Source organism: Osmerus eperlanus, chromosome 15, assembly GCF_963692335.1.
Source record: "Osmerus eperlanus chromosome 15, fOsmEpe2.1, whole genome shotgun sequence".
Classification (NCBI taxonomy): domain Eukaryota; kingdom Metazoa; phylum Chordata; class Actinopteri; order Osmeriformes; family Osmeridae; genus Osmerus; species Osmerus eperlanus.
In genome coordinates, this window is record NC_085032.1 from 12793993 (window position 1) to 12816497 (window position 22505).

Sequence of the window (22505 nt, forward strand, 5' to 3'; positions counted from 1 at the left end):
TGGGATATTGAATGATTGACTGTCTGAATGACTGACTGGCAGAGTGGTTGGCTAGCTGACTGACTGCTTGGCTGACTGCTTGGCTGAATGACTATCGGGGTCACAGAGTGGGCAGTCTGTAATTATATAAACTGCCAATTGGCTGAAGCAGCCAGATCATTAACTGTGATTGTCTATGGCTGCTGAGGGGGGGGGAGTTCTCTTTTTCTCAGTTTTTCTCTATGTGTGCTGTTGTGTGTTCTTTCTTGCAGGCAGTCATCATGCATTTGTGTGTGTGTGTGTGTGTACGCGCAGTAACCATCTCCCAGCTGATAAGCATCATTAGGGCTCCCTCGGTAGCCCTGTCCACTCAGCACTCTGCAGTGATAGATACTGCCTTGCTGACTGGCTGACTGACTTGAGCATTTATCAACGCTGCTGCAGAATGGCTTTGCGCTGTCTGGTGTGTGTGTGTTTCTGTGTTTGTGTGTGGTAGTGGGTGGGTGGGTGTGGGGGTTTTGCGATGGGGAGAGTGATTAGAGGTTTGGTTTAGAAAAGGTCAGTCTAGAATGTGAAGTCAGATTCGTCCAATTAGATTTCCATCTTGTGTGGAAGTGTGGACACACACACACAGTCACACACTCAGGAGAAAAGCCTGAAATAAAAAATACAAAATATGCCGAGCATCAAAGTATAGTGGAATGTTCTGATTGCTCACTTACCAGTGGTTGTGTTGTAATTTCCTCTCTGACAGGAAGTTCTACTACATCACACTCCTGCGTGACCCTGTGTCTCGCTACCTCAGCGAGTGGCGTCACGTCCAGCGGGGTGCCACCTGGAAGACGTCACTGCACATGTGCGATGGACGCACTCCAACACCTGAGGAGCTTCCAGCCTGCTACGAGGGATCTGATTGGTCTGGCTGCACCCTGCAGCAGTTTATGGAGTGCCCTTACAATCTGGCCAACAACAGACAGGTACCCCCCCCACACACAAACACATACGCATACATACACACACACATACACACGTAACATATAAAGACATTTCTCGCATTCACCCAGCTGTGCCCCCCCTCCCAGGTGCGTATGCTGGCCGACCTGAGCCTGGTGGGCTGCTACAACATGTCCACGGTCCCCGAGACTCGCCGCGCCGCGCTGCTCCTCGACTCGGCCAAGAAGAACCTGAGGGACATGGCCTTCTTCGGCCTGACGGAGCACCAGAGGAAGACCCAGTTCCTGTTCGAGCGGACCTTCCGTCTGCGCTTCATCCGGCCCTTCGTGCAGTACAACAGCACGCGGGCGGCCGGCGTGGACCTGGACAACGGCACGGTGCGACGCATCGAGGAGCTGAACGAGCTGGACATGCAGCTGTATGACTACGCCAGGGACCTGTTCCAGCAGCGCTACCAGTACACGCGCCAGCAGGAGAGACGGCAGCATCGGCTGGCGCTGAGGGGGGGGCGAGGGGGCGCGTGGTTCCCCCGGGACATGTTCAGAGAGGAGGGGGGAGGGGGGGGAGGGGAGGGCACGGCCAGACTGCCCACGGAGGACTACATGAACCATATTATTAAAAGGTGGTAGCATCTATGGACACACACACACACACACACATGCTTACACACGTTAAACACACACACACATTCCTGCCCTCTGGAACCTAAATAGCACCATGGGAGTTGGCTCTCGTGTGCTGGAGGATGAGGAGGATGAGGAAGAGGATGTCACAAGTAAAGTCTGCTGATGACACACACAATGAACCCAGGTATATGACCTTCAACCTCTGACCCATCCCCTGGCAGTTGATAATGGAACTGCATCCCTCTGGCGGAAGAGAGTGATTGGAAGAGACAGTGGAGAGAGAAAAAAGAGACCCATAAATTATCAATTATCTATGTTTATGTTTGTTTGATCTATCTTTCTGGCCTTTAGAAATGACATACCCAAGACTGATGCCCATTGAAGTATTACATTATAGATACAATTTGAAGTCTATAGAAAAGCACTTTTTAAATTGTATTTTTATCAAATGCTCTCCATTTCTGATAATGCCATCTCCGATGATGAATACTTTTGGTCCGATCATTGTGTACAAATTCATTATTGTGGTGGTGTTTAGGACTATATTAGAATAATATAAACCATCTCATTTTAAACAGTTTCTTTTTACATTGTTTTTACCCATGCTATGAGAATGTTGTTGAAGAGACTAGCTGTGTTCCAATCTAAGCAGTGGGCTTCAGAACCTGGTCCTATCACATGACAGGGCTGGTCAATCATCAACCAATGGAGAGCCAGACATTGCAAAAACCCAGCACTGATAAGGCTGAAAAAAAAAAAGATTTCTACAAGAGTGTGAAGGTGTGTGTCTGTGCATGTGCCTGTGAGTACGTTGCGTGTGTGCGCTTTGCGTGTGAACATGCGTGAACAGATCAGTCACTACTAAAAATATCAAATTCAATTTGAATCTAATTTGCATAGCTATTTCGACAAAAGGTGTCACAACGGACTTCACAGTTGACTAGATGTCCTCACATGAGATCCAGCACAAACCCTGTAGAGAACACCCTCTCAGCTATGTTAAACAGACAGCAGCTGGTACTTATTCCACTGTCAGTCTCCTGATGAGACAGGGTGTTGATTATACGCACGGTGAGAATGTGTCTGCACTATGGACAAACCAACAACAACACTACAGTTCCCTGAGGAGTGTATGCAGCTTGTCAGGGCAGTAACGTAAGTAATCTCTTGTCAGTTAATAGTTATGGTTTTTCTTACACAATACGCCGCATCCTGGTCACATGGAGGATCAGGACGGTGGTGGTGAGTGAGTGAGCAGTTTAGTCACTAAACTGAAGCGTTTACTGTGTGCGTGTGTGTTTGTGTGAGTTCAATACTAAAATGGTACAATGTCATTAGAACAGTTGAATAATGGAATTTGTGCATTCAATGTATGTAATGTAAGTGTGTGTGAGAGAGAGAAAGAGGGAGAAAATTGTGTTATTCCACCCATATTGTATTATAAAAGAATTGCTGTATTTCTGTTATCCATCCCTATTGAATCTTGTATTCAATAAAAAAAGATATTTGTTTTTTACACTGTGTTGGTGTATATTCTTCTGATAAATTCATTTGCTGTTCCATGCGTCATACCACCTGCTGACAGCCCTCAAAGCACAGCAGGTGGATTATTTCCCTCTCCCTCTGCACTATTTCTCTGTTCTCTTTTGCCCTCTTTCTCCCTCTCCCTCCCTCCTTCCTTCCCACCCTCCCTCCCTCCGTCTTTCCGTCTCTCCCTTACTCTCTCTCTCTCTCCCTGTAGACAGTAGTTGACAGATTGGCAAGTGTAGGCAGGTGTGACCCCTACATGACCTCTCATTGACCCCTGGTGACCTCTTCCTGGTAGAGTTCCACATGGGAGACAGCCAAGGACACAGCAAGGTCAGTCAGAAAGACGGACAGCAAACAGGCATTTCAATAACCTTGTTTTTAATTGCACGTGTTAAAAAATGTTTTGGACTCCAGGTGAGTTAAACGTGTTACATTTGTTTTTATTGTTACTAACGGTTCATGAAGGGAAGCAAGCGAGTCTGAGCAGAGGGGAAAATAGTCATGACGACTAAGGAGGATGGTTTTAAAGTATGTCTCTTTGTTTCCACCTAATGGTCATATACTATCACTTCACCTCAGGACCATTTTCAGTGATTAAAACACTAAAGATACATCACACTTCGTGAAAGCCTAACCCAGGAGCCTGGCGAGCTCATCCCCTCCTTCCTCCCCCTCCTCCTCTTCCTCCTTCCATTCGTTGGCCCTCAGTGCCTCCTCAAGCTTAACCCAGAATGCCTCTATGTCGCACCCCCCCACCACAGAGCCCCCTGCCCCTGGCCACCTCAGGTAGGTTTCCCTGCGTACCATCTTCCGGAGGCGAGTGTAGGCGGAGAGGCAGTGATCTGGTATGTCCTCCAGGAAAATCAGCAGGAGGACATCTTTCCCCTCACACAGCAACCTCAGACTGGCCATCTGGAACTCCAGGGCGCACCACTCGCTGCGCAGGAAGTCTCGCGTCACCACGCACAGCGTCCTCCGGGCGCTGAAGATGGCCGCCTCAATGTTGTCCAGGATGGCGGTGCCGGGGCGGAAGTCGCGGTGGTGGAGGCAGAGCCGGAAACGAGGGCGTCCCGGGGTGGCGCCCTCCAGCTTGGGGACCAGTTGGTTCATCACCCACATCTCGTCCCTGGAACACAGCACATCATGATATTGATGGATGTTTTTTTGTAATGCTGTTTCATGATCAATCATGAATTGTTTGTGATTCGAAAATCAAAGTAGTAGTGCAAAGTAGTGCATCGTGTATCGTGGGAAGGATGAATCAAGTGCACCTGGAGCTGTAGGAGATGAAGGCATCATACTGGAAGCGCTCTTGCCCAGCCCCTCTCAACCGCCCACGAAGTTTGGCCCTTAGGAGGAGGAGCAGGTAGCGCAGGTCAAACATATCGACACACCCAGCAGGTTGCACAGGCTGGTAGACAGGAAGAGCACAAATGACACCTGGTCATAGGAACATGCCTTGTCATTGAACTGGAACAGGAAGCTGGAGCGTTGCAGGTTGTCACAGCGGAGGTCGTAGATGTGCATAACCTGAGGAGGAAACAGGGCAGTGAATAAACTGCATCCTGACGATATAACTGCCTGAATTATTGAATCAAACCAATTGCACAATAGCACCATGGTAGAGGACATCTGGTTTCAAGCTCTTTACTACAAGCTTTTAAAAATTAATGCAATTTTATTTTACTTTTTCTTCTCTCAGTACAGTCCTCTGGTGGTCTATGCTAACTGCAAACCTGCACATTTATGTTGGTGACTGCCCAGGTCTTGAGCCAGGCATTATCGCATGTGCAGGAGAGAGGATTGTCCCGGAGATCCAGATAGGCCAGGTGGGGGAGAGACTCTAACAGAGCCTTCTGCAGCCCACGGAGATGGTTGGACTTGAGGTGGAGGATTTCCAAGGAGTTCCCCTCGGGCAGCAGAGGGGCAGGGACAAAGTCCAGGTCTACCTGGTAAAGGTCGAGCTTCTTCAGGGCTCGTAGCGGCCAGAGGAGGGCCGTCAGGTTGGTCTGTCTCATGGACAGACCGGCCAGGTAGAGCTTCTGCAGACCGACCAGGGGAGTGAAGGTGTCGGGGTGGAACTTGGTGTCGATGGTGTTCCCCATTGCCAGAGACCTCAGTTGACTGAGGCCAGTGAAGAAGCCCTTATCAAGGTAGCCCAAGCCCATTCCTGCGGGACCCTGGTAGCGCATCTCCAGGACAGTTAGAGACTTCATCTGCCAAAACGGTGCATCACCCTTCTTGAAGTGGAGGCGGTTGTTGAAGAGGACCAGGGCTTTCACTTTGACCAGTCCATTCAGGATGGCGGGGTACAATTTCGTGATGCGGTTGCCACTCAGGTCCAGGTACCAGAGTCTAGTCAGGTCCTGGAACGATCCCTTCTCAATGTAGTCAATCAGGTTCAGACTCAGGTTCAGCTTCTCCAGCTTCCGAAGCCCCCTGAATTTTTATATTGATTAAATGCATTGATTGGTTGAACAACTTATTGAGTGGTCGATTGTTCAGTCAGTGTAGTGTGTTAATGTGGTAATCTAGTTATTGAACTTCCTGTCGTTACTCGTTACTCTCTGTACTCACTCCATATTTCTTGTAGTTACTACTTATTCAGCTTGTGAGAATGTACATTGAAATATACATTAGATGTTGAAATATTACCTATCTGAAGTGTAGATGCCTGTATGAGTACATTACCTGAATGGTCTTTTTGTGATGTACTTAAGGAGATTGAACTGCATGTAGAGCTCCCTGAGGCTGAGGAGAGAGCTGAAGGTGTTGGGAGCTAGCTCAGTGATCAGGTTCTTCAGGATGGACAGACGGGTTAGGTTCTTCAGCGGGACAAACCACTCAGGGTGGAGCTCTTGGACCCTGCTCCTGTCGAAACTGAGGAAGGTGAGAGCGGTCAACTCTGTGAATGTACCAGAGTGGATCTTCAGACGGTTCCTGTTCATCTGTAGCGTCTGCAGGTCCTCAAAGCCCTTGAAAGTTGTCTGAGAGATGTCTGTCAGCCCACAATCATTTAAAAAAAAGGATTTTTGTTTTGCTCCTATTTTTCGTCAACTGAAATTGGCCCACATCACCTAGATTGCCGTTTTCCAGGACGACCATCGTTGGTGTTGGGCAGTCGAGGAAGGCTGAGTAATTTGAGGGTAATTTGGATCCTTTAAGGTCCACATCAACCCTATCCAGACTGTCCATCCCCTTTAGGAGGCCACAGATACTGAGAGAGGGTTCCTCCAGGGACAGAGAGAAGGAGAAACGGATGAGTCCTCTCCTGGTTTCCACTGAAAGCCTCTCCACTACCTCAGGATCAACATCCTGCAGCAGGAGGATGTCCAGTCTGGGGCTGTGGAGGAACGTGTCAGGCTGGAGCCTCAGGTGCGTGTTGTTGGAGAGGTTTATGAACTCCAGCAACGGGACTCCGCTGACGTTCACCTGCACCAGGTGGTTCCCCAAGACATTCAGCCTCTTCAACGAGGATAAGTTCCGTGGGAGTTTGCAAATGACCTCAGAGATGTTGATGATGTTCTGGTTGGGGCACCATATGGTTCTGGAGAGGTCAGAGTTCAGGCTGCAGCCCTTGAACCCAAAGCAGTGGCACCGTCCTGAGAGGAAGAGGAGGAATAGAAGGAGGGGGTAAAGGAATAGACGGTTTATCTTCATCTTCTCTGTCTGTCAGAGACGCGTCTGAAAGGACTGTGTAGCTGTATTCCTGGTATATTTCTGTAGCATCGCCTGTTGTATTTAATGTCTTGAATAAAAGCAGAATGCATCATTTCAGACCAGCCCAGATCTGCTTTTAACTGATGACACTTCTGCATGTGGGTGTGCAGAGCTCAAAAATTGTGTTAGATAGGATTCTCAAATGTGTAAATGGGGAACCATACTCTGCCAAACAGGGAAGTGGTCTGATCACGTATGTGTGGAGGAAGAGTTCAGAATGTTATTTGTGCTTGTTGTTTCTATGGTCTCATAGACACAGAAAACAACAATGTTAAATACAACACAAACTTAGGAGTGAGATTGATTTACCAGGCCAGAGGCTGTATGCTTGTTAGAACAGTTCCAGTACTTATTTATACCCATCAGTATCGGTGTAGGACCCCCTGTTCACTGTATGAGCTACACCAGTCAAGTGTCTGTGTTGAGAAAAGCGATGAAACACACACATCCACACACAGTGGCCTTTTCCCTGGCAGTCGTTAAATATCCCCAGTAGTGTTTATGAGGGTAGGGAAGCCACTTGTTGTTTCAAACAAGTGCACACACACATACACACATAAACACCCCTTACACACACTGCCACTTCCAACAGCCCCCCCCCCCCTCCTCACACACACACCACCAGCAGAGCACACCAGATTAGCCAGTAGTAAGTGGAGTCCAGACCTGCATGGTCTAGGTTGCTGTGACAACATCCAAACTTTGCAGGAGCAGTGAAGTGTGTGCTTGGGTGAGTCAGCACAGTGGGAATTCCTGCAGAGAGAACGAGACAGAGAGAGAGAGAGAGAGAGAGAGAGAGAGAGAGAGAGAGAGAGAGAGAGAGAGAGAGAGAGAGAGAGAGAGAGAGAGAGAGAGAGAGAGAGAGAGAGAGAGGTCTCAACAGTGACTCCCAACCTCACCTACCACACTGCACACACCGACGACCAGGCAGAAAGACCTGGTCTGGTTTCACTTCTTGTATCTCTCAGCCAATTCAGCTGGTAATTTTTGTTATCATCTCTTATATTAAGAACCAAGGTAGGTATGTTAACTTAGATTGACTTTGTTGTATTTAAGGGAAAAGATAACAAAGTAAGCTGTAGAGAACATTTGTATATTGTGGACTGGTTTGGTCCTATGAAACCTGACACATTCCTTGCTCTCTTCAACCAACATTTTGGTGTGAAGTTTTGGTTTTGTATTCCTGTTAGCGGTGACTCTGGTTAACCTGAATATTGGAGTGACATGGACTATGTTCCTAGATGAATGAGCAGCCGGGGGAAGTGGAGGAGAGGGGCGATGTGTCAGACACTACTACAGAAGAGAGCCTTGATCCTGGGGAGTCCGGCACTGGCCCTGGAGGACAGGAACTCCAGGATGAAGATGGTGTAGGCTTTGAGTCTGGCCCGGGACAGAGGCTGGAGCCTGGGGAAGGGGCCCAGAAGAGCCCTGGGGAGGTTGAGGGGGAACCAGAGAAGATGGAGGGAAGCCAAACAACAGCTCTCAGCACAACACAACTAAAGCCTCCTCTGGTCAGACTGCTTCGTAAAGGTACTTATGTACACCTTGATATGCTTCATACACCTTTCAGTATTACTTTGAAAGTGATAGGAAATGTTTCATTACGCTTTTCTATGGAGTCTTGGTATGTTTGTTGTATGTATAAACATCCTAAACCTATGGAAGCAAATCAGTGACATAATGTTTTGAATTTTAAAAGGCATTGAATACTTAATATTGAAATCCCGGAACTTCCGGGAGACTTGGGATGTCTGAATCCCAAAATATTCAAGGCGAAAACAAACCGATTTTGCAATCTGAATTTTGGGGGAGAGAGAAGCCACCTCCCTGAAATGAGTCTCTGCAGGTTGGGATGTCTGTCAATTTGAAATGATGCCTAAACCATGCAACAGAACCTTCCAGCCGATACAAGCAACGCAATCGTTATCAAGAACATTTTGACACCGATATTGTCTATGTAGTTCAAAACAAATAAGAAAAGTGAGGGACTAACATGCAAAAAAAAAAAGTATAAGAGATATGTGGTCTTTCTCTAACCCAAACAATTATTCGTCCAATCAATAGAGGTGGCTGGAGGACACCGTCGAATAGGGGGTCACAATCTTAAAACCACCAATCAGACGGCATCTTCGAGTGCTTTGCCCTCCTCCACGGCCAGCACCTCAGTGAGTATCAAAGTGACAGTCCTCTTTAAGCACCCGTCCCACATTACATTTAGTCATTTAGCAGACGCTCTTATCCAGAGCGACTTACAGAAAGTACAGGGACATACCCCCCGAGGCAAATAGGGTGAAGTGCCTTGCCCAAGGACACAACGTCATTTTGCACGGCCGGGAACCTTCTGATTACTATCCCGCTACCCTAACCGTTCAGCCACCTGACATCTTTATCTATAACTCATCACCATCTAAGACTCACATCTTACTACCCGTCAACAGCTGTAGAAGTTGTGGGGTTAGATACTACTAACATTTGGTTTCGAAACCTCTCCATATGCCTCTCCCCCTTCTCTGGCCCTCAGGTGTCAGGTAGGAGGACGGCGGTCTTGTCTAACGAGGCGAGGCGTGAGATGGTGAAGCAGGCACGGGCAGTGAGGGAGGAACGGAGAGCCCAGCTGGACGCCAGGCACAAGTACCTGCTGACCAGGCTGGTGGACGGGGCGGGGCTGGGGGAGGCCGAGGTGGAGGAGGCCCTGGTGTCTGATGACAAGGTCTGAACCACTGGTCACTCAACCACCTCTACTACGTTCACCTGAATTGGGGAGGGGTGTAGATAGATTCATATTCTACAACAGTCAGGTATTTCTTTACTTTAAGACTGTATGCTGTGGTTACTAACACGTTAACGCGTGTATTTCCTGTATTTCTAGTTTCATTTAATCGACGAGTTCTTCATAGCAAATGGATCCAAGAGGCTGATTTTCTTCTATCAAGAAGTTTCATCGGTACTATCCAAGTCATTTCTAACAGTGAATACTCAACAGCCACAGAGAAAACAGCTCAACAAAAGATTACCGTTCCTGTCCCTCTTATTTCCTCTTTCTCTCCCTCATCCCTCCATCTTTCCAGCCACCACCCATCCATTCCTCCATGGCAGACACAGTCAGCTCCTCCCCAGGTCAGAAGAAACTATTCATCACCACGGGAACGTCAGAGGTAATGTCAGCGTAACATACTCGAGACAAATAGTACTCACAGAGTTGTCCAATACAGACTCCCAGAATTCAGTCCATCCAACATGAACTTTGTGCCCTCTATAGAAGGTTAATTATACATTGGTGGTATCCGAGGAGACCATTGTATGCTAATGAGCTTCTAATGGCAGTTTAGCTGTTGTAGCTCCCTTGTTGTTATTGGAGACAGCACCATTATTTCCAAACAAGCACCCTTGTCTGCCTGACCTTGACCCAGGGGTCATCTCGACCATAGAGATTAACAAGGTTAATTAGTACCTGAGTTTAAATAACTCTGGATCTGTGTTTCAGGCACTACTGGAGAAGTGTCTGTTCTTCTTGAGGACAACTGACAAAACTATAACCACCGCCAACGTGTCACAGGTCAGTAACTACGCTACACAGCCTTCCTTCACAAAAGACAGAGGGCCCCGCCTCCCCCCCCCCCCCGATCCACTGCACTATTGTCCTTTGTGTAACCTTGGCGACATGATGGATGGGTCTGTGTGGGTCTGTTCCATTCTGTGTCTCTCTGTTGCTTTTCACCTGGATGCTTCCTCATTGTCGCTCTCTGCTGCCCCCTGTCTCCCAGGAGGTGAACTTTGGGATGCTGGACTGCTCTGAGGGTAGCATGTTGTACAGCCTGGAGAATATGCTCTCTCAGATCATGCTGCCCTGCTCTCAGGGCACAGGAGGTAACGCTTCCCCTCTCGCTACATCTCCAGTCCTACTCTAGTCTCTCTCTCTCTCTCTCTCTCCTCTCTCTCTCTCTCTCTCTCTCTCTCTCTCTCTCTCTCTCTCTCTCTCTCTCTCTCTCTCTCTCTCTCTCTCTCTCTCTCTCTCTCTCTCTCTCTCTCTCTCTCTCCTTCTCTCTCTGTTCCCACAAGTAGCTATTGACCTATGCCTCCCTCCACTCCTCCTCCCTTTCCTCCAGAACTGGGGCTCCATGAAGGACGGCCTCTCGTCCCCACAGATCCAGGACTTCCTGGGGTCAGTGGACTCCTTCGTCTCCAGCCTCACCTCAGCCAGACTCAACATGGAGGGGAAGTTCCACCTCCAGCAGACCGAAACTAAACACAGCCTGACTGGTCTTCTGGGCCCTGCGGACTACACTGCAGCAGGTAACATGCTGGTCCCAGTCTAGAACACTGTAGGTAATATACTGGTCCTGCAGCAGACAGTGCATGGTGCTAGTGCAGGTTATACACTGGTCTGATGCCATCCTTTTCAGACCTTTCGCTTTCTGCGTAACAGTGTTCTATTCATCTCAAGAAGGTGTTTGAAAGACAGCTCACCTCTCTCTTTCCAGCCAATAACAGCGAGCTGGTGGAGGAGCTGGAGGGGCTGGTCCTTCTGTGGGCCAATCAGATTAAGCAGGTGTTGACGGAGAGCGAGCAGATGAGGAAGGAGGCCGATGACATCGGACCTTCGGCAGAGCTGGAACATTGGAAGAGCCGTATGACCACCTTCAACAGGTGACTGACGACATCACACTGTACCTGGACCTAGCTGACTGTTTCCTCCATCTAACCGTCCGTTCGTCTCCCCCTCTCCTCCCCCCGTCCCACCAGCCTCATGGATGAGATCAAGAGGCCAGAGGTGAAAAGGGTGATTGGTGTTCTGCAGGTGGCTAAGAGTAAAGTGCTGAGGGCCTGGAGAGACCTGGTCAGTGTCCTTCTGCTTCCTCTCCTAGTTGGAGAGACAGTGAATAATAAATAACAAAATACAAATAAATCTTTTTGGGTCACAAGTACACCATTGAACTGCTGTGTTGGTTCCTCCCAGGATGGTGACATCACTGTGGTTGCCAACGAGGCCAAAGACAACGTCAAGTACCTCTACACCCTGGATAAGTTCTTTGGTCCTCTGGGACAGTGCACACCAGTGAGGGTCTTATTCCTTCTACTCTCTCTCTTTCTTTCTCTCTCTCTCTCTCTCTCTCTCTCTCTCTCTCTCTCTCTCTCTCTCTCTCTCTCTCATCTCTCTCTCTCTCTCTCTTTCTTTCTCTCTCTCTCTCTCTGTCTCTCTCTCTCTCTCTGTCTTCACCCATCTCTTTCTCTCTCTCTCTCTGGCTCTCTTTCTCTCTCTCATTCTCTCTGTCTTTCTCTGTCTCTCTCTCATTTTCTCTGTCTCTTGACCCCCTCTGCAGACCAGTATGCTGGAGTACCTGCCCAGGTTGATGAACAGCATCAGTATGATCCACAACATCTCCAGGTACTACAACACCTCCGAGAGGATGACCTCGCTCTTCGTCAAGGTCACCAATCAGATGATCACCACCTGCAAGGCCTACCTGACAGAGGGCGTGGCCAAAGTCTGGGAACACCCCAGGTAAGCCAATCAAAGAGTGCACGCTCATTCCTTATTGGTTCAAAATAAAAGTATACCTTTTGTATGTATTTGGTTCCTACTGAAGCTGCATGACATACATGAATAAACATTATAAATTGTTAAACTATTTCCGACCTTCCCTCTCGTATCTCCAGGCCTGAGCTGTTGAGGAGGATCAGAGAGTGCTGTCAGCTCAACCAGGAGTATCAGCTCTGCTTCCAGAACGTCAGACAGAGACTAAGGGAAAACCCTAATGACAAGCAGTTTGAGTTCAGGTACACACACATAAACATACACATACACACACACACAGACATTTTACATTTTAGTCATTTAGCAGACGCTCTTATCCAGAGCGACTTACAGTAAGTACAGGGACATTCCCCCCCGAGGCAAGTAGGGTGAAGTGCCTTGCCCAAGGACAATGGGGGAGTCAGGTGGCTGAGCGGTGAGGGAGTCGGGCTAGTAATCTGAAGGTTGCCAGTTCGATTCCCAGCCGTGCCAAATGACGTTGTGTCCTTGGGCAAGGCACTTGACCCTACTTGCCTCGGGGGGAATGTCCCTGTACTTACTGTAAGTCGCTCTGGATAAGAGCGTCTGCTAAATGACTAAATGTAAATGACAATACGTCATTTCGCACGGCCAGGAATCGAACCAGCAACAGTCTGATTACTAGCCCGATTCCCTAACCGCTCAGCCACCTGACTCCCTATACACACACACACACTGTCACAGTCAGAGTTCAGTACTTGTTAAGCATCACCGGTCTAGCTGAGCTGTCCTCCTCCCTCCGCAGTGAGAACTACATCTTTGGGAAGTTCGACATGTTCTGTCGTCGTCTGGAGCAGATTGCAGACATGGCCACCATCCTGCAGGACCTGGCAGCTCTGCCCGAAGTCAGAGTGGAGGGCATGGATAAGATCTACGCCCGCTACCAGACCATCGTCAACACCACCAAGACCAAGACCTACAACGTCCTGGACCACCGCAAACTAGAGGTTAGGGCTGGGCTTAGTGATGTTTTTTGATGGATGGATGGACAAAGGAATAGATGGATGGACTGATTGATTGATTGATCACTGTGCTCCGGCCAGTTTGACAGTGACTATGCTGAGTTCCAGTCCCAGGTCCAGGCCCTGTTCCTGTCTATCCAGTCCCTGATCGACTCTTGGTTTGATCAGTCACTCACTGTGAGTTATCTTCCTGTCTGCAGCGTCTCTGTCTCTGTGTTGTCCAACATGCTTTACCTCTGGTCATTTAACACTTCATCTAAACTCCAGATCTTTTTCACCCCCACCTCTCACCCCCTCACAACCTCATCCCCCTACCCCTCACACCACTCACATTCCCCCACGCCACTTTCCCCACCCACCCGCTCCTCCCTCCGGTCCCATCCCAGACAGAGCGAATGCTGGAGCTGCTGTCCAGGTTTGATAAGGGTGGGGTGAGTCGGCACCTGGACCTGGCAGAGCGCTACCAGCTGGTGCTGCAGCGCTACAGCAGAGACCTGGAGCTGCTCCGGAGACAGTATCAGAGGCAGAGGGACAACCCACCCATCCCCCGGAACATGCCCCCGGTAGGGAGGACACACTAAAGATAAGCCGCAGTAGCTAATAAATACATTTTGTCTTCCTGACTCTCTCTCTCTCAACAGGTTGCTGGGAAGATTATGTGGTCTCGCCAGCTGTTCAGGAAGATTGAGTACCCCATGTCTATCCTGAAGGATAAGCTGGACATCCTGAAGGTACTCCCCCTCCCTACACACACACACACACACAAGGATATAACAGTCTGACTGTCTGTCTATCTCTGTCCCTCCCTCCATCCCTCCCTCCCTCCAGACCCCAGAGATGAAGAAGGTGATTCGCACTTACAACAAGATAGCGTCGGTTCTGCTGGAGTTTGAGCTGCTGTACCACCGAGGGTGGAGTCAGGCGACAGAGATGAGTCGTATGGGGTTTAATGCGTCTCTGCTCATCAGACACCCTGACACCAAGGTTAACACCCAGCTAACACCTGCCGATGTCTGACACAGAGTCTCCTGCTGCTTACCTTGGTTACATCTAATCAGGACCCAGGAAATGTTTTCTATAAATGAAGTCATCTCTTAAGACGTCCCTAGATTTACATGCGGTCGTTCCACGTCCCTATGTCCCTCCCAGGAGTTGTATGTGAACCTGGACCCCCTGGTGCTGGAGGTCCTGCACGAGGCCCGGTGTATGAACAAGCTGGGTGTGCCTGTCCCCAGGGTGGTCCTCAACATGTGTCTCAGGGAGGCAGAGCTAAAGGCTCAGCACAGTCGGTAGGTCTATCTCTTCCTCTCTCGCTCTACCTCTGTCTCTCCTTCTCTCTCTCTCTCTCTCTCTCTCTCTCTCTCTCTCTCTCTCTCTCTCTCTCTCTCTCTCTCTCTCTCTCTCTCTCTCTCTCTCTCTCTCTCCCCCTCCGTCTGACCCCTGATGCTGTCTGTTCCTCCTCTCCTCCCTGTTCCCCAGTCTGCAGGAGCTGTTGCAGGACTATGCTGCAGCTGTCTCCAGGGCTCCTCCCCTCTTGCTGCCCCTGCTCCAGAGCTACACCAGCAGGGTCGAGGCTGCCCTTTCCCCTGGCCTCACCACCCTCTCCTGGACCTCCCTCAACATACACACATGTATGGCAGCCCTCTGGGACTGGGTTCAAGATCTATATGTGTGACTGTGTGCATGTGCCCGTGTGTGTCCCATAAACTGATTTTCTGACCTTATTTGATTTATTTTAAACGTGTCGATGTTTTTAAAGTTTAAATGAGCAGGTCGAACTTTATTAACCCCTTCTCTCTCAGTCATAGACAACGTCTATGAAGTCTTACGGGAAATGGAGCATAGTGCCAAGGTTGCCATGGATACGCTGGAGTGTCGTATTGAGCGGGTGCTTCAGGCTATGTCGTGGACAGCCCTGCTGGAGCTGCCTGAGGACATGCCCATCCCCCCTCAGGACCTCCTGAGCCAGGCAGAGAGCACTGTGGGGATGGCCGCACAGGCACTCCGCAGGTCAGCCCTACTGATGAGGCATTATGGGAAATCGAGTCACAAAGTCTTCACAAAAATCACAAAATCGCTTGACAGTTTCCTGTGATCTTCATTTGACTGCGATTGTCTCTGCTCTCCTCTCTCTGTGTCTGGACAGCCAGAGCCAGCAGGTGGAGAAGTCCGTGTATGACCTGATGGAGGACCTGAAGAAGAAGATGACCCCAGCTGAAGCTGTTAACCTGGAGGTAAATACAAGACATGTCAGTTACAAACCTGTCAACTGAACACAAACCTACATATTCCTGTACATATCCCACTGGAGGTCAACTTCTTGTGTCTCCTCTTCCATCCTGTTCTCACCTCTCTCGCCCTCCTCTCTGGCCCTCCTCACCTTTCTTCTCCTCTTCTCCAGGGGTCCATGGTCTGTCTCCATCCGGATGCAAAGCAGAAAATCCGTTGCCAGTCCTGCCTGCCTTGCCGCTTCTATAACCTGATGGCTCAGTTGTGTCAGAAGAACACAGAGGCTCTGGCCAAAGGTGTGGAAGGGTCTGGGGTCAGGGGTCAGGGGTAAGAGGTAGTAATGTGAAGTACGAGAAGGTCATTTGTAAGGGGTTAAATGCCAAGGGATAAAAGTAATTGATAAGAGGCTCTGGTCAACAATCCTCTATTCTCCACGTCTTACCCTCCTCTCTCCTCAGCCACCAAGTCGTCTCTGGACACTCTGAGACGAAGACTGCATGTGACCAGCTCCATGTATCAGTCCTCCTCTTCCTCCGCTGCTTCACCGTACCAGGCCCGTCAACAGAGCCAGACTCCTCTCTTCAGATCCTCCATCCAGCTGGCCATCCCCAACATCGTCCTCAGGCCCAGCCTTGACGAAATACAGGTGCTCACACAAACACAGAAGACACATGCAGTAACCGGCTGTGAAGTTGAAAATAGAAACAATGTGGTTGTGAAGATTAACAGTCATGGTTTCACAGTAGGTAATTGCCCCATTTTCAGCTTGAGTTCGCCTGTGTTGCAGAACACTGTCAACAAGATTGTGAGTGTTGTGCTGTCCATGGCAAAAGATGTCCCTCTGTGGCAGTTTGCACACCTACACCACAAACAGCTACAGGTACCACAGATCACCAATATGGCCTGAAATTCAATGAACTACATCCAGTCTAGCCTGATCCCAACCTCTTCCCTCTCTCCCTCCATTTCTCTCCCTCCTGCCCCCCGGCCCCTCCTCTCTGTCTCCCCCCCCCCCCCCCCCCAGATGGAGCAGGCAGCGTTACGGGACGCGGGGGACGAGGGTCCCCTGACCAAGCAGCTGGTTCTTAAGCAGCTGGACCGGCAACTGGCAGAGCATAAGGACACCACCAAGGCTGTGATCCAGCTCTCCTCCATTGTCTCCTCCCTCCGTCCAGACGCTGCCGACACCCTGCAGGACTTCTCACACTTCTCCACCCTCTGGAACCAGGTACGATTGGCCCAGCACTGTCCGCGCTGGCTGATGATTGGGCCCTCAAGCTGTGATGCCCGGTCTGATCGGATCGGCCGTCAAAAAGACCTGATGGAGAGAAGGCCCAACCCATGCGTTTAATATGATAAACTGGTGGTAACCTTGTTTGCGTTGCTCTCTAGGACCCAGAGGAGCAGGTGAAGGCCTTCCTGGAGACTGACCCTTCTCTTCCAGAGTTCAGCACTCAGATCTCTTCGTACTCTGTTAGTAACTAACTCTCTCTCCTTTTAACTGCTCTTCTCAGCTCTCTGTCAACTCGCAGCATTCACAATACAGTAGGGTGTCCTGTCCAGGCTCACCACTCTCTGTGGTGTTTATGTTTATGTTTACTTGTGTCTGCTGTCCTGTCTCCGTTGTTAGAAGCTGGAGGCCCAGATCGAGGACCTCCCAGCGTCCTGCACTGTCGGCTCCGTTCTGTTCGCCACAGACCTCCTCAAGCTCTCCCTCAGCCAGGAGTGTCGGGCCTGGAAACGGGCCTTCGGGACCGCGCTCAACACCCGGGCCTCCGCTAACATGGCCGATATCTTCTCATTTATCGACGGACTGACCAAACGCCTGCAGCGGCCAATCACCGACCTGGAGGATGTGCGTGGCGCCATGGCGGCCCTGAGGGAGGTCCGGGAGGCGGAGATTCGTATCGACGCCACGATTGGTCCCGTGGAGGAGTCGTTTGCGCTGCTGAACCGGCACGAGCTGCTGTTCAACGACGGCAACGCTGAGAGGGTGGACGGTCTGACCTACGCCTGGAAGAACCTCCACGCTCTGGTACAGCTTCTCCCAAGCTCATAACACCTTCTCCCTGCACTGATGCAGTTGTGATGTGCAAGACCAGTAGAAGACTGGTCACATGACCATGTGTCCGTCTGCAGGTGATGCAGACCCAGAACACGCTGGTGAAGATCCAGCCTGCCATGAAGGCTGACCTGCTGGCAGGAGTGGATGACTTCCAGACCACCGTCCAGAACTTCTACTCTGACTATGACATCAGGTACTGCTATAATACCACTATCCAACATCTTGTCAGTTAAATACTGGGTTGGTTGACAGCCATGTTTGTTATTTGATACGTATATTCAGTGGTTAGTTAAATGGTGGATTTTGATGTGAGTTAGATGGTGAGTTAGATGCCAGGTGTAAGGCTGTTGATGGAGTCAGGTGGCTGAGTGGTGAGGGAATTGGGCTAGTAATCCGAAGGTTGCCAGTTCGATTCCCGGTCATGCCAACTGACGTTGTGTCCTTGGGCAAGGCACTTCACCCTACTTGCCTCGGGGGAATGTCCCTGTACTTACTGTAAGTCACTCTGGATAAGAGCGTCTGCTAAATGACTAAATGTAAATGTAAATGATGGGTTGTTTGGTCTCTGCAGTGGCCCAGGTGTAGAAGGCCTTGTTCCTGTAGAGGCCTGCGACAGACTGCAGAACTTCCAGGCCCAGTTCGATGAACTCTGGAGGAAGTACGTCACCTACTCTGGGGGAGAGGAGCTCTTCGGACTCACAGTCACGGGTGAAACACTGATCCTAACAGACGTCAAACGCGATACAGGACAGTTACACCACAGGTCAAAGCTTCGTCCACATTCAGCTGGCCTTGTCACGTTGACATAGCTCTCGCTCCTCCTCTCCCCTGTAGAGTACTCTGACCTGCAGAGGATAAAGAGGGAGCTGGCCCTGCAGTCTAAGCTCTACACCCTCTACAGTGCCGTCACAGAGAGCGTCAGTGGCTACTACGACATCCAGTGGGCCGACCTCAACATCGAGAAGATCAACACAGAGCTCCAGGACTTCCAGAACAGGTTCCGCTCCGTTCGAACTCCATTCAGATTACCCTACTTAGCTCATTAACGCAAAAAGCCTATTTAACTGCTGTCAAAATATATGTGATTTATCCTTGTGCGTTGCTTGTGTGTTCTCTCAAACTTACATCCTCCTAGAATCCGTAAGCTTCCGAAGGCGTTGAAGGAGTGGCAGGCCTTCCGAGACCTGAAGAAGACCATCGATGACTTCAGCGAGACCTGTCCTCTGCTCTACATGATGGCTAACAAGGTGTGTGTGTGTACGTGTGTGTACGTGTACGTGTGTGTGTGTCTTTCTCACTGGTCTCTGACTCGTCACCTCTTTCCCTGTGACCTTAGTTCTTCCATATTCCCCAGCATTGTGTTATCTGTCTCACCTGGGTGCTTCTGTCTGCCCAGGCCATGATGGAGAGACACTGGGGCCGGCTCAGTGACCTGACGGGACACAGATTCGAGGTGGACTCAGAGAACTTCGCCCTCAGAAACATCATGGAGGCTCCGCTTCTCAAATACAAGGAGGACATAGAGGTAGGGCTCAGTGACGGATGGATTGATTGAAGTCGTTGTATGAAATCAACATAGCAACCTAATATTATAGTACCTCACTGTGATTGATATTCTGTGTGTGTGTGTGTGTGTGTCTGTACAGGATGTATGCATCAGTGCTGTGAAGGAGAGAGACATCGAGGCCAAGCTGAAGGATGTCGTGGCAGAGTGGAGCAGTCACACGCTCTCCTTCGCCCCCTTCAGGACGAGGGGGGAACTGCTGCTGAAAGGCGCCGACACGGCAGAGAAGGTGGCACTGATGGAGGACAGTCTGATGGTGCTGGCTTCACTCATGAGCAACAGGTGGCGCTATAGAACACTGCAAGGCTGCAATAAAACGAGACGATTTATAAGAAGTTGTTAAACCAACTCATTGCTTCTCAGACATACCATTGGTGTTAAACCCACACTCCATTTCTCCCCCCCCTCTTCCTCCTCCAGGTACAACGCTCCCTTCAAGCCCTCCATTCAGCAGTGGGTCCAGAAGCTGTCCAACACCACAGAGGTCATAGAGAAATGGCTGACTGTCCAGAACCTGTGGATCTACTTGGAGGCTGTGTTCGTAGGAGGAGACATCGCCAAGCAACTACCTCAGGTAAGATTCAAACACACTTATTTTACACTAATACCGCATCTAACCAGAGATGGGAAGTTACGAAGTACAAATCTACTCTGTTTTAGGCCTCTCTGTTCTCCTCTGCCCTCTCATCCTCTCTCATTTCCTTTACTTTCACTGAGTGTGGAAAAAAAAGTTTACCAAAAAAGTTTTGAAAGGTTGCAATTTTTTTTTAATCAGCATCTAGCGTATAATATCATGCACAGTGATCTTACTCGGCATGAGCTGATGTGGTCCCCACCTTTCCTTAGGAGGCGAAGAGGTTCCAGAACATCGACAAATCGTGGCAGAAGATCATGCAGCGAGCCCACGAGGTGCCGGGTGTGGTCCAGTGTTGCGTGGGGGACGAGACCCTGATCCAGCTCCTGCCTCACCTGCTGGAGCAGCTGGAGGTCTGCCAGAAGTCTCTGAGTGGCTACCTGGAGAAGAAGAGGCTGGTCTTCCCCAGGTTCTTCTTCGTCTCAGACCCGGCCCTGCTGGAGGTTCTAGGACAGGCGTCGGACTCCCACACCATACAGGTTAGTGCACCTGTAGGGTTTAAACCTGAGCTCGGAGGAACCAGCTGTACTTGGTTTGTCTAATACATTCGCTGAGTCTGTTTCAAAATGTTAATCCTGTTCCCTCCTTCACATCCTCCTCTTCCTGCTCCTCCACTTCGATCCCTGCTCCTGCACCTCCTTCTCATCTCCTCATCCTGTTGCTCCTCCTTCTCCAGGCCCACCTGCTGAGTCTGTTTGACAACATCAACAGGGTGGTGTTCCATGAGAAGAACTACGACCAGATCCTCAGCTTCCAGTCCCAGGAGGGAGAGACTGTGGACCTGTGTGAGCCAGTCCTGGCTCAGGTACCTTTTCTCCTCAGAACCACACCTCCGCTGAAGCTCCACGCACTGCTATAGAAGTGTGACAGTGTTGTTGTAGTGGTCTTACATTAGTGCTACTGTAGTACTGAGGTGTTGTTGCTCCAGGGTAACGTGGAGGCCTGGCTTGGTCTGCTGCTGGAGCGAGTGAGGAAGACCCTCCACAGCATCATCAGACAGGCCTACCTAGCCATCAGTGACCCGGGCCTGAAACTACTAGAGTTCCAGGCTGTGTTTCCGGCCCAGGTGGGCCTGCTGGGGCTGCAGATGATCTGGACCAAAGACTCGGAGGAGGCCCTGGGCCTCAGCAAGGCTGACAAGAAGGTATGTTCCCTCTGCAAAATAGACTCCTTAAACATGGAAGCTGCTAACACTGTATACAGTATACTCACCCTGGTCTGCAGCAAGACAGACAAGAAGGTACAATTCATCATATGACACTATCCTCCCCTTCTTGACAAGCCTGGACAGTCCCGTCAAATCTCATCTCTTCCTCCTGTTTGTGTTTCCAGATCATGCAGACGACCAACCAGAAGTTCATGGACATGTTGAATGAGCTGATTGACATGACAACCAGGGACCTGACCAGGAATGAGAGGACCCTGTACGAGACCCTTATCACCATCCATGTCCACCAGAAAGACATATTTGACGACCTGGTAAGAACCGTCTATTAGATCAATTTATCGATATGATATACATATATATATTTAGTGTCGGTAGTTCCTAAAACATCCTGGAGAGAACCACAAGGTTAAAGAGCTTAGTACCATCTGGAACAGTCTTGATGGTAAGGTTCTCCTGGTCCCTAGGTGCGTCTGAACATCAGGTCTACGCTGGACTTTGAGTGGCAGAAGCAGTCGAGGTTCTACTTCCTGGAGGAGTCAGATCGGTGTGTGATCCAGATCACCGACGTGGAGTTCGGCTACTGCAACGAGTACCTGGGCTGCACCGACAGGCTGGTCATCACCCCCCTTACAGACAGGTGAGCTCTGCTCCATAGGCAGGTGATCCAGTTCCCACCCAGTTTTCACACCTGGCTCTCACTTGGTTCCCATCTGGGTCTCACCTGGCTCCTGCCTGTCCACCCCTCCTCCAGGTGTTACATCACCCTGGCTCAGGCGCTGGGGATGAGCATGGGCGGGGCTCCCGCTGGACCAGCAGGAACAGGTAAGAAGACCAACCCTGACACCTCGACCAGACGGCTCCTGAACTGCAACACCCACTGTGGGACACACATGAGGTGAGCCAGAGCCCCACCAGAGCGTCTGGGCTGATCTCTGTCCCTGCCCACAGGCAAGACGGAGACCACCAAGGATATGGGCCGCTGTCTGGGGAAGTACGTGGTGGTCTTCAACTGCTCCGACCAGATGGACTACAGAGGGCTTGGACGCATCTACAAAGGTAAGCCCACAGGCACACCTTCATGAGCAGGAACATTGCATTACATGTATTCAGTTAGCAGACACTTTTATCCAAAGCGACTTACAAGAAAGAGCTTTACAAAAAGGGCATAGGTCAATGATCATAACATAACATCATAACATCACGTGGGGTAACAAGACGCATCCCTTAGAGCTAAGTAGACGAGACCTACGGGTCACATGAGCTTGGTGAGCTTTGGGAGCTGTGTGAACGTGATCCTGTGTCGTGCGGCAGGCCTGGCCCAGTCTGGAGCCTGGGGCTGTTTCGATGAGTTCAACCGCATCGAGCTGCCCGTGCTGTCGGTGGCGGCGCAGCAGATCTACATCGTGCTGCAGTGCAAGAAGAACAAGAAGAAGCAGTTCATCTTCACAGACGGAGACGTGGTGGATATGGACCCAGAGTTTGGCATCTTCTTAACTATGGTGGGCACGGCAGGACACTAA

General features: G+C 50.1%; 3 protein-coding genes across 3 annotated transcripts in view; 2 read left to right on the plus strand and 1 right to left on the minus strand.

The window, feature by feature from the left end:
• The window catches only part of hs6st1b (heparan sulfate 6-O-sulfotransferase 1b), an 11881-nt gene extending 9164 nt beyond the window's left edge, over positions 1-2717 (plus strand). The window contains exons 2-3 of the mRNA XM_062479859.1: positions 734-956; positions 1062-2717. Coding sequence (XP_062335843.1) covers positions 734-956; positions 1062-1562 — 724 coding nt within the window. The 3' untranslated portion in view covers positions 1563-2717. The remainder of the gene's footprint in view (positions 1-733; positions 957-1061) is intronic.
• A 1002-nt stretch (positions 2718-3719) lies between these two features.
• LOC134035362 (toll-like receptor 13) lies at positions 3720-7172 on the minus strand. Its single transcript, XM_062480358.1, is given in 7 exon segments — positions 3720-4215; positions 4361-4466; positions 4469-4619; positions 4826-5528; positions 5781-6112; positions 6114-6691; positions 7169-7172. Coding segments are annotated over 7 exon segments (2370 nt in total).
• A 2206-nt stretch (positions 7173-9378) lies between these two features.
• LOC134035363 (dynein axonemal heavy chain 5-like) overlaps positions 9379-22505 on the plus strand; it is a 29505-nt gene continuing 16378 nt past the window's right edge. The window contains 42 exon segments of the mRNA XM_062480359.1: positions 9379-9519; positions 9679-9753; positions 9878-9964; positions 10294-10365; positions 10574-10651; positions 10653-10676; positions 10916-11102; positions 11291-11456; positions 11553-11646; positions 11767-11865; positions 12131-12312; positions 12468-12587; positions 13109-13310; positions 13407-13502; positions 13712-13888; positions 13967-14056; positions 14154-14309; positions 14475-14614; positions 14805-14956; positions 15128-15335; positions 15472-15559; positions 15727-15850; positions 16013-16200; positions 16342-16434; positions 16579-16782; positions 16947-17027; positions 17185-17589; positions 17694-17812; positions 18191-18327; positions 18454-18616; positions 18755-18866; positions 19016-19144; positions 19266-19465; positions 19604-19757; positions 20030-20296; positions 20494-20622; positions 20746-20961; positions 21150-21296; positions 21450-21622; positions 21737-21807; positions 21934-22041; positions 22297-22484. Of these exon segments, the coding sequence (XP_062336343.1) occupies positions 9379-9519; positions 9679-9753; positions 9878-9964; positions 10294-10365; positions 10574-10651; positions 10653-10676; positions 10916-11102; positions 11291-11456; positions 11553-11646; positions 11767-11865; positions 12131-12312; positions 12468-12587; positions 13109-13310; positions 13407-13502; positions 13712-13888; positions 13967-14056; positions 14154-14309; positions 14475-14614; positions 14805-14956; positions 15128-15335; positions 15472-15559; positions 15727-15850; positions 16013-16200; positions 16342-16434; positions 16579-16782; positions 16947-17027; positions 17185-17589; positions 17694-17812; positions 18191-18327; positions 18454-18616; positions 18755-18866; positions 19016-19144; positions 19266-19465; positions 19604-19757; positions 20030-20296; positions 20494-20622; positions 20746-20961; positions 21150-21296; positions 21450-21622; positions 21737-21807; positions 21934-22041; positions 22297-22484 (6042 nt within the window).